The sequence below is a fragment of the Dendrobates tinctorius genome, unplaced genomic scaffold (genome assembly GCF_039654945.1).
Source record: "Dendrobates tinctorius isolate UK_male_01 unplaced genomic scaffold, ASM3965494v1 ptg000120l, whole genome shotgun sequence".
Lineage (NCBI taxonomy): Eukaryota > Metazoa > Chordata > Amphibia > Anura > Dendrobatidae > Dendrobates > Dendrobates tinctorius.
Genome location: NW_027361788.1, coordinates 28,710,829 through 28,721,058, shown reverse-complemented (window position 1 = coordinate 28,721,058; position 10,230 = coordinate 28,710,829). Strand labels below are relative to the sequence as shown.

At 45.0% G+C, this 10,230-nt stretch overlaps 1 protein-coding gene across 5 annotated transcripts in view; it reads left to right on the top strand.

The window, feature by feature from the left end:
- Positions 1 to 227: 227 nt before the first annotated feature.
- The window catches only part of MIGA2 (mitoguardin 2), a 60,888-nt gene continuing 50,885 nt past the window's right edge, over positions 228 to 10,230 (top strand). Inside the window, exons 1-2 of one of the 5 annotated variants that reach the window (XM_073540997.1) lie at positions 228 to 354; positions 7,737 to 7,953. In XM_073540997.1, coding sequence (XP_073397098.1) covers positions 7,858 to 7,953 — 96 coding nt within the window. In that variant the 5' untranslated portion in view covers positions 228 to 354; positions 7,737 to 7,857. Of the gene's footprint in view, positions 355 to 5,182; positions 5,745 to 7,736; positions 7,954 to 10,230 lie in introns of those variants that run through there. The other 4 variants (XM_073540998.1, XM_073540995.1, XM_073540994.1 and 1 more) reach the window with 4 other exon arrangements.

Below are 10,230 nucleotides of genomic sequence, written 5' to 3'. Positions count from 1 at the left end.
AGGGCCAGCGTTTCCACCAGGCAGACCAGGCAGATGCCTGGGGCCCCCACCTACAAAGGGGGCCCCCTGCATCTGCTGCCCATTTATGAAGTGCCCAGAGGATGTACAACAGTGAATAATGTTGTGCATTGCTCTGAAGTCTTGAAGCGTCTCTCGCAAATCCCCTTGAGCCCCCCCTATCTCTTTCTCCCTGCAGTCAGGTTAAAAGTTGAGAGTGAGGGGGAGGGGTCGATTACAGCACAATGACAGCCAGGAGATGCCTGCAGCTCTGTATGTCTCCTCCATAGTCCTGATCATGGCTGCTCCTAGCACTGTCCTGAGAATGGATATGCCAAAGTGAAGCCGCAGAACCTGGTAAGAGCAGCAATAACACATTAGAGTGCAAGGATTTTCTCACTGTGGTCCCAGAGCTCTGTGCTGATCGCTGTAGGATAAGGATTCACAGCCACATACAGCAGCGATCAGCATCAGCTCTGACCACAGTCACTAATCACTGCTTGTAATGTGACAGGGCGACCTCCTGTCACTGCTGTCCGAATGACACAAGACAGGGATATTGTCTGCTGAATCAGGGGATTTATAATATAGAAATAAATGAATTCCCATGTGAAATAATAAGGGTAAACCATACGTATATATAGTACAGGTGTGCATAGGAATCAGCGTTTTTGGTGCATTTTTTTTGCAGCCAAAGCTGGCTCTCTTGGCAGTAAAAACACTGCTTTCAAAATGCCCATTTTTTAGGGTATGTGCAGACGATCCAGAAATGGCAGCGCTTTGGACGCAGCGGACATGTGCTCCATCTGTTGAACGCAGGTGATTCCACGAGTGGTCACTGAACCGTGCAGAATCACTGCACCCAATACATCGTAGGGGTGAGATTTCTCTTGCAGAGACTCGCATCTATGTTAGATAAATTGACATGCTGCGGTCTGGAGAGTCGTGCTGCATGTCCGTCTCTGCGGGTGAGGTGCGGGAGTATGTGCACGCATAGTGGACATGGAATTTCTAGAAATCCCCCCCACTATGCTGTAACATCTGGCTGCTGCGCGTTGGATGCTGCAGATGTACGCAGCATCCAGAGTTTACTGATTGTGGACACAGACCCTAAGAGCTTTGCTGTTTTTTATTTTACAATGTGCATTTTGTCTACAGTACATGTTTAATAAAGTTCGTTTTATTCATCAAAAACGCAGCGAAAACAACGTTGCGACATTTGCAGCTTTTCTTAAACTTTTTCATTGCTTTCTACGGGTGAAAAAAATTGCTGAAAGAAGAGACACGCTGCGGATTTAAAAACGCTGCAGTTGTGAAATTCAGTCAGGAGAAAATAAAAGGGTGTGAGGAGATCTCGGAAAATCTCAGTCTTTGCTTGTGCTATAAAATGCCGTAAACTTCTTATTTGCAGAAGAAAAAGCTGCAGAAATTCTGCATATGAACACGGTCAAAAGCTGCTTTATAAAGTGCCAGCGAAACATATGAGATTTCCGAATTCTCCTGCATGCGCTTAAATCTGCAGCTTGTCACTTCATTCAGTGTGTTTTCACCCGTAGAAAGCAATGAAAGAATAAAAAAAAAACTGCAGATATTTCAACGGCATTTTTCGCTGCAATTTTTTAAGTGTTTTTGGTGAATTAAACTATTAAGTCTCATTTACACGTTCAGTATTTGGTCAGGATTTCACATCAGGATTTGTAATGCAGAAACAGCAGTGGAGCAATCAGAGGAAAAGTATAGTAGAAACACGTCACCACTTCTGGATTTCTCACCCGCCTGGTTTTGACTTGTATATACTGAACGTGTGAACGTGGCCATTAACATACTGTAGACAAAGCAAACATTCACACTTTAAAAAAAGCTGAAAAAAGTGTAAAGAACACCAGAAACAAGCTGAAAAACAGGTGTTTTGAATGCAACATTTTTACTGCCAATAGAACATGTTTTGGCTACTGAAAAAAATGCATGTGAACTTAGCCATAGCGTTTCAGAGTAAGATTATCTGTGGTGTTACAAAGGACTACAGGTGACATCTACTATATTATCTGTTCTCCGAGAGTTATCTCTGCTATCTCTGGTGTTACATAGGATGAGGTCACAGTCATATGACTGGTCACGTGAGCCAGGGAGGGCTTCTGTTCTGGAGTGTGTTGTGCATAGAGGGAATTATATGGCGATCGGTACACAGCCCCTTCTGAAACGACAGGTGGGCATGGTGGCTGATTCGCAGCGCGGGAAAACTGCAATCCCGGCCGGGATAGCGGGTGGGAGTGTCAAAATTGGACTGTCCCGCTGGATCCAGGACAGTTGGGAGCCCTGCTGTGTTATCTGCAGTGTTAAAAAAACAAATTAAAGGGAATCTGTCACCTACTTTTGGAGGGCTATTTAAATGAGGTTGGTCCGGTCCGATGGGTGGTGTTTCCGATCTTGCCGCCTCCCCATCCTTGGCAGCCGTCCGCAGTTTTTTCATGAATAGGAGTAGGTGTCCACCATTTTTCGTGCATGTGCTAAGCATTCTTGGCTCGCGCATGCGCAGTATGCTTTGCCCAACTGCGGGCAAAGCCGAAAAGCCTGACTGCGCATGTGCCGCTTAATTGGGCCCAGGAACACAGCAAAATACTTCTGGGGCTTAGTTAACTGGCGCATGCGCAGTCAGGCTTTTCATTTTTGCCCGCAGTTGGGCAAAGCTTACTGCACGTGCACGAGCCAAGAATGCTTAGCGCACACGCAAAATATGGCGGACACCTAATCCTATTCATGAAAAAACTGCGGCCGGCGGCAAAGGATGGGGAGGCAGCAAAGATCGGAAACACCGCCCATTGGACCGGACCAACCATTGGACCGGACCGACCTCATTTAAATAGCCCGCCAAAAGTAGGTGGCAGATTCCCTTTCAGAGAGGGGGTTGGGGGACAACGCTTTGTCTTGGGGTTGGGCCCCCCAATCTTTTCTGACCCTAGCAATGCTCCTGTGTAATGCTATTAGTGGAAGACCCATTGGCTGATATAAAGCCCCTGAATATGGGGACCACAGTGCCAGCACTGGCTCCAGGCCCCTCTGCCACCTGTATCCGCATCCTGCTCATGTATTGTAACCTAAATGTGTGTTTTTACAATGTTACCATTTGGGGCCCCACTTTAAACTTTTGCCTAGGGCCCCACTTTGTCTAAAACCGGCCCTGCCCATGCCCTCCGTTCTGCCAATGACCTAAGATTAACATCCTCAATAATCAGAGCCTCCCACTTCCGTCTCCAAGACTTCTCACGTGTTGCGCCAGTTCTCTGGAATGCACTACTCAGGATAATTTGATTAATCTCCATTACCCACAGTTTTAAGCATGCCCTAAAAACACATTTCTTCAGAGTGGCCTATCACCTCAATACATTAATCTAATTATCCCTGTGTTGCCCATTAAAAATTTTGTTCATAACCAGGTTCCTCGTATCATGTCCCCACATGCTTTATGCATTTAATAGCCCTCTGTGTCTGTATTGGTACATACTTGTTATTTAATTAGGCTGATAACTGGTTCATGCAGCATTACAGGAACACCCGATTCGTACGCTATGGCTGGTCCGAACAATATAAGCAATTGTTACCACCCACCTTTTGTGTCTCCCCTTTTTCCTCATAGACTGTAAGCTTGCGAGCAGGGCCCTCATTCCTCTTGGTATCTGTTTTGATCTATGTGTCTATTGGTTTACTGTAATGTCTATTATCTGTACAAGTCGCCTCTAAAATGTAAAGTGCTGCGGAATGTGTTGGCGCTATAGAAATAATATTATTATTCTTATTATTACATATTAACAAAAACATATTTATTTCTGGAATGAAACATCAGATGGCAGATATCAAGGTATCATTTTATTCAGCTTCCTATGACCTGCATGCCCATATAGACGGCTTAGAGGGTTGATCCTACTGGCAGATTCCCTTTAAGTTACAGCCCCAGGAAATATGAAGAAAAAGAAGAGGCAAGCTCCCAGAATTTGCTCTTGGTGACATTTATTTTGTACCCCCAAAATTCCCCAAAGATAGCGATGATTTTAAAAAATAAGGGAAGCGAGTTAATCGGATCCGATAAGAAAAGGCTCACATCATCCGCTAATAGTGGTGTACGAGGCGATGTGTCCCCTCCCTCATATAAGCCAGTGTGCTCAAAGTAACATGCAAACACAATGGTTCTAGGGAGAGGTCAAACAGACGCAGAGACAGGGGGCCTAAATCTAATCCCCTTCTTCGGAGAGAGGAGGGAGGATGGAAAGCCTGGAGTATAAGCCTGTGTCCTGGGATCATCATAAATACCCACGGGTAGCGTAATGGTGCTTTCACACATCAGTTTTTTGCCATCAGGCAGAATCCGGCTATTTTTAGAAAAAACGGATCCGGCATAAATTTTGGAGAACTGTAGAAACGGATCCGTTTTTCTGCTGGATCCGTCTAGCAGGTTATATCTGTTTCCTGGGGGCTCGCCAATTGGATCTGAGCATGCGCAGACTTAAAAAAACGGATTTGGTGGCTGGATCCGTCTTTTTCTGGATCCGGCGCCCATAGACTTTCATTGTGGCAAAAAGCCAGAAGCGTCGGATCCGGCGCTTCCGGCTTTTTCGCCGGAGACAAAAAACGTTACAGAAGCCGTTTTTTCCAGACGCCGGAATGAGACAAATAGCCGGATCCGGCAAAAAACGGATGAAACGCAATGCCATCCGGCGCGATCCGGCGCTAATGCAAGTCAATGGGGAAAAACTGGATACAGCATTGCAATTCGCCGGATCCGGTTTTCCAAAAAAAAGCCAGATCGCGCCTGACGGCAAAAAACTGATGTGTGAAAGAGGCCTTAGAAAGTTACCATCTATCCCCATTTTATCGAGCTCCCGCCATTCCCACCTGACATGCTCTTAAGCATTTTTGGCCACTGCCAAGGAGCTGATGTTGGGGTCTGTCCCGGAATCATCGCCACAGCACCTCGTGCTCACAAACTCCACCTACGAGGAGCCCACCAAATCTGGTAAAATATCTGCCAGTCGGTCCACCATTATCTTGGCCATCATTTTTTTTACTCCTTTCTACCATAGGACATACATACTGGTGCGTCCATTGATGGGAGCAGGTATATGATTGGACTGAGAAGCCGAGCCTGCTCCATACACAGCAGCAATCAGGCGGCTAATGTATTGTCATGGCAACTCTTGCAGAAAACAGACCATGTTATCGCTGGCTTGATGCAAAAAAAGTCCTGAACTATTGTAAACTGGGTGCAGTGGTTTTGTTTTGCTGGTTGCCTAGCAACATTTTTAGTTTGCAAATTAATAACTGCTGTATCCTTAGTAAGAAAAAAAAAAAGAGCTAAAATAATCCTTCCCATAACTACACACCCCTAGCAGGTATTGATAGGTCATCTCCAGCCCTTTTTTTCATTCCTCATGCTACTGTCACTTTAATTGTGAACACGCCTCCTTCTCTCTTTCTAAACCAATCAGAGGAAGCAGCGACCAGGAAGCTTCTGCACAATGCCCAATGCAACCATACCTGTGTGAGGGAATATGAGGTGGCTGCAGCCCTCTACTGATTGGTTATCGGAAGGAGAGGGGCGGGATGCAATGTTTGTGATTGGAGGAATGGGCTGCTGTCTTGGCCTTAGGGTTTGGCTGCGCTGCGCTGCGCTGGAGGAGAAGCTGTCCTTCTGAAGGCAGGAAGCGGTGAGTGAGGAGCGGAGCTGCCGGCGGCTGCTGACCTGTACGTCCCCGGTAATAAGGCTGCTGTCAGGGGATTAGGGGCAGCAAGCTGCACTGCAAAGCTAATAAACAGAGAGCATGTGTACAATGTACATAGTACTGCGGTATTACTACAGTGTTATTATTACTGAGGTATTTTAGTGTTATTACTACTGTGATATTAGTGTAGTGTTAATATTACTGCAGTATTACTACAGTGTTATTACTACTACTGTATTACCACTATGTAGTAATATTACAGTATTACTGTAGTGCTATTACTGCTGCTGTATTACTTTTATGTGCTATTACTGCGGTATTTTAGTGTTATTACTACTGTGGTATTAGTGTAGTTATTATTACTGCGGTATTAGTACTATGCATTGATACCACAGTATAACTAGTGTTATTATTACTGCAGTATTAGTACTATGCGTTAATACTGCGATATTACTGTAGTGTTATTATTATTATTATTATTATTATTATTATTATTACAGTATTACTTTTGTTATTAGTACTGTGGTATTACTACTATATATTTTACTGTAGTTTTATAATTACTACAGTATTACGACTATGTATTACTACGGTTTTACTAGTGTGCATTATTGTTACTGCGGTTGATTATATTATTTGTTTAGTGATTAACTGCATTATTAATGGCCATGCATTGTTATTTATTTTTATACTTACATATTATTTTTTACTATAAATGTATATCCCATAGAATGTAAGTCCACAAGGACAGGGTCTTCTCCCCTCTGAACCAGTCCGTCATTGTAAATTTGTTTACTGTTAACGATATCTATAACTTTGTATGTAACCCCCCTTCTCATGTACAGCACCATGGAATTAATGGCGTTATATAAATAAATAGTAATAATAATCTCCATACATGCTGCTCTACAATGAAATTACAGCGCTAAGATTATGTAAATCACAGGATTTGTAGACCGGTTACGGATCGGCAAATGATGAAAAAATTTAAACAAAATTTTCAAAATATCTGGATTTCTTCAGTCTGGAGTATTTGCGGCAAATGCAGAATCCCGGCACTTACAAACGTGGCTGCTCTCACTGAGGTTACTAATGGTCGTCTGTGGAAGGTTCTGCCGCTGAATACACTTGGGCAAATCATCAAGATCCGCTGCTGGCAGCTCCTGTGTACTCACCGACCAATGATGTCACAGATGTGCTCAATGGGAGACAACTTTGGAGTCGCTGCAGACCACGGTAGCATGTTTAGTCCAGGCAGGATGATCATAGTAGCACGAGCAACATGCGGTCTGGGGTTATTGTATTAAAAAATGGCTCAGAACTGGCTGCACCATTGTTTCCACGACCAAATCATACAGCCCTGAGCTTTCAGTGTACCTTTAGTAAAGATCAGAGGGGTCCGGCTGCCGTACATACTCCCAGGATTATGGTGTAGAGTGGCATTAAGACTGGTGTGACTTTACCTTGTGAAGGTCTCTACATGGTGTAGCTCACAGGTTCCATAGACCAAACTCCGAGTATCATTGCATCCGAGATAAAAGTGGGACTCGTCTCTGAAAAGGACAGACCCCCATTCCAGCCTCTGGTCTCCTAAAGAGAACATGGGCAAACCATGAAGAGGCCGTCAACAAGTTGCAAAAAATCAAACGGATTCTCACATTCTTTAACAAAGGTTTTTATTGGTTTTGAACAGGGAGACGAGAAACCCATATAGTCACAAAACTAGAATTGTAAGCCAACAGTGGGGTACAGGGTTTTATAAAGGTACGGTGAGAATGACAATGTGCAATTATATGCGATTTTAACAAAATAAAGCAAAAAAAGCCCAAAATGAGCAATGGGGAAAGGATGCAAGAAAAAAGAAAAAGTGGTTCCCTCTTTCTTTCTTTCTTGCTTGCCGCGGTACTTTGCAGGTTTGGCCTTTGTAAGTGTAGTATATGTATATTCTCTCTTTATGCCTGACATTTACTACATTTCCTCTCTGTATATGTGCTGATGGTCTCCGCTTTTTACCTGAATCTATAGCGGCCACTTAGAAGATGGGACACCCGAGCAGTGAAGGATTTGTTTCTGATGAAGAACAGGAGATTTTACCATCTGACGTGGAATAAACTGTTCTCCGTCCGTGTGTGTCCTTCCGATTATCATGGCGTTCCAGAGGGCAGAGGGTATGTCCATTATCCAGGCTTTAGCAATGACCGTGGCGGAGATCCCAGTGTTCTTGTACACGACCTTTGGACAGGTAAACACAGGCCGTTATCACCGTCATGTCTGAATAAGCTTATATCTATGTGATCAGTGACAGCGGCTGGATTTCAGCTCCGTAGTAACAGGATTACTGAATTTCAGTCGAAGCCTGTTAGGACTGATTCACACACAGCGTTTTGTAGAAAAATGTCATTGTAGTTTTCTGATTCAAAAAGACTTGCAATTCTCCTTGCTTAGTCCACTTCTGGCTTTGGTGCTCCACAGCGAGAGCAGCTGTCATATAGCATCTCCATGTCCCTATATCCAAGTGTGTGTGAAGGACATTATAAATAGGAGCTGGCTCCTGCTGTAAATATGTACCGTATTTTTCGCTTTATAAGATGCACTTTTGTTCCCCCAAATTTTGGGGGAAAGTGGGGGGTGCGTCTTATAAAGCGAATCTGTGTGCTGCTGTGCTATAGAGTGGGGGGGGTGGCTCTGGCGTGGAGTCAGGGGGCTGGGGTGGGCTGGGTGGGGGCTGCAGAGACAGCGGGAGGTCCTGTACTCCCGCTCATTAGCCTCATGTAATATTCACTGCACCCGCTGTCCATCACCTTGGTGCTGAAACAGCCCCGAGTTGGTAGACAGGGGGAGTGTGCACTGCAAGTCACATGACCGCAGCTGAGCAGCTCCTATTGGTCACATCATGGAAGGTCCTGTAGCAACAATGAGCTGCCTGAATGAGCAGCGGCTGCGTGCGCCCTGCAGGAGGAGGATGAAAGCAGACTCGACACAGACACAGGTAAGCCACGGGAGAGCTGGGAGCAGGAGCGATCATCAGTAGGTGAGTTAACTGTTTATTATTTTAGCATGTGCTTGCCAGAAGGGGGGAAATATTGGGACGGGGGCCATGTGCGACAGCAGGGGGAAATATAGGGATGGGGGGGACAATGTGTGCCAGCAGGGGGGAATATAGGGATGGGGGAAATATATGGAGGGGAGGACAATGTGTGCCAGCAGGAGGGAATATATGGAGGGGGGGGGGGGGACAATGTGTGCCAGCAGGGGGGAATATATGGAGCCCCCCTCCATATATTCCCCCCTGCTGGCACACATTTTCCCCCCCTCCATATATTCCTCCCTGCTGGCACAATGTGTGCCAGCAGTGGGATTATAGGACCGGAGGGACAATGTGTGCCAGCAGGGGGAAATATATGGAGGGGGGGGACAATGTGTGCCAGCAGGGGGATTATAGGACCGGTGTGACAATGTGTGCCAGCAGGAGGGAACATAGGGACGGGGGACAGTGTGCCAGCAGGGGGAATATAGGGATGGGGGGCCATGTGCGTACCAGCAGGGAGGCATATAGAGAGAGGGGGGGCCATGTGAGTGCCAGCAGGGGGGCATATACTGACCGGGGGGGCCATATCCAGCAGGGCTGTGGAGTCGGAGTCGTGGAGTCGGTGCTCATTTTGGTGGAGTCGGAGTTGGAGTTGGTATAAAATGGACCGACTCCGACTCCTAAAATATATAATAAATTGGGTACAGTAATTCAATGCAGGATGTGATGAATATTTTTTCATAGGAGTTTGGGAAAGTTATGAAATGTCCTATAAATGGCTGTTCTATTCCTGATCTAAGGCTACATTCACACACAGCGTTTTTCCTGTGTTTTTTGAGGATACGTTTTTCAGCTGCAAAAGCTGATCATCTTTTTAAAAAACTGCATCACCTGAAAGGTTTTTGAGCTCATAGATAATGTTTTCAATAGCAAAAGCAGATTAGAAATCTGCTCTATCTATATATCCATATCTGTCTATCCATATCGTATCTGTACCAAAAAGAATGAAAACCGGGTAGTACACCAATATATATTCTGTTCTATCTAAATATCTTGATTATTGGATCATAAAAATGATTAAATGTCTGAGGTTCACATTGTACTACAATAAATTTTTCATTTAAATATAAGCAATATGTGTGGGAGTCGGAGTCGTGGAGTCGGAGTCGGAGTCGGTGTAAGGGAAATTGAGGAGTCGGAGTCGGAGTCGCAGGTTTGGCTTACCGACTCCACAGCCCTGATATCCAGGATAGGATGGGGGGGCTATGTGCCAGCACAAGGAGGCAATGTGCCAGGATGGGGGTTATATAAATACCAGGATGAGGGACACATACGGTATATGATTTGAAAGATGGACACTGGCATTATAAGACACACGTCCATTTAACATAGAAAAACATTTTTTTCTCTTTTTCTTCATCAAATTTGGGGGTGCGTCTTGTAATCAGGTGCGTCTTATAAAGCGAAAAATACGGTATTTATTCTTACCTG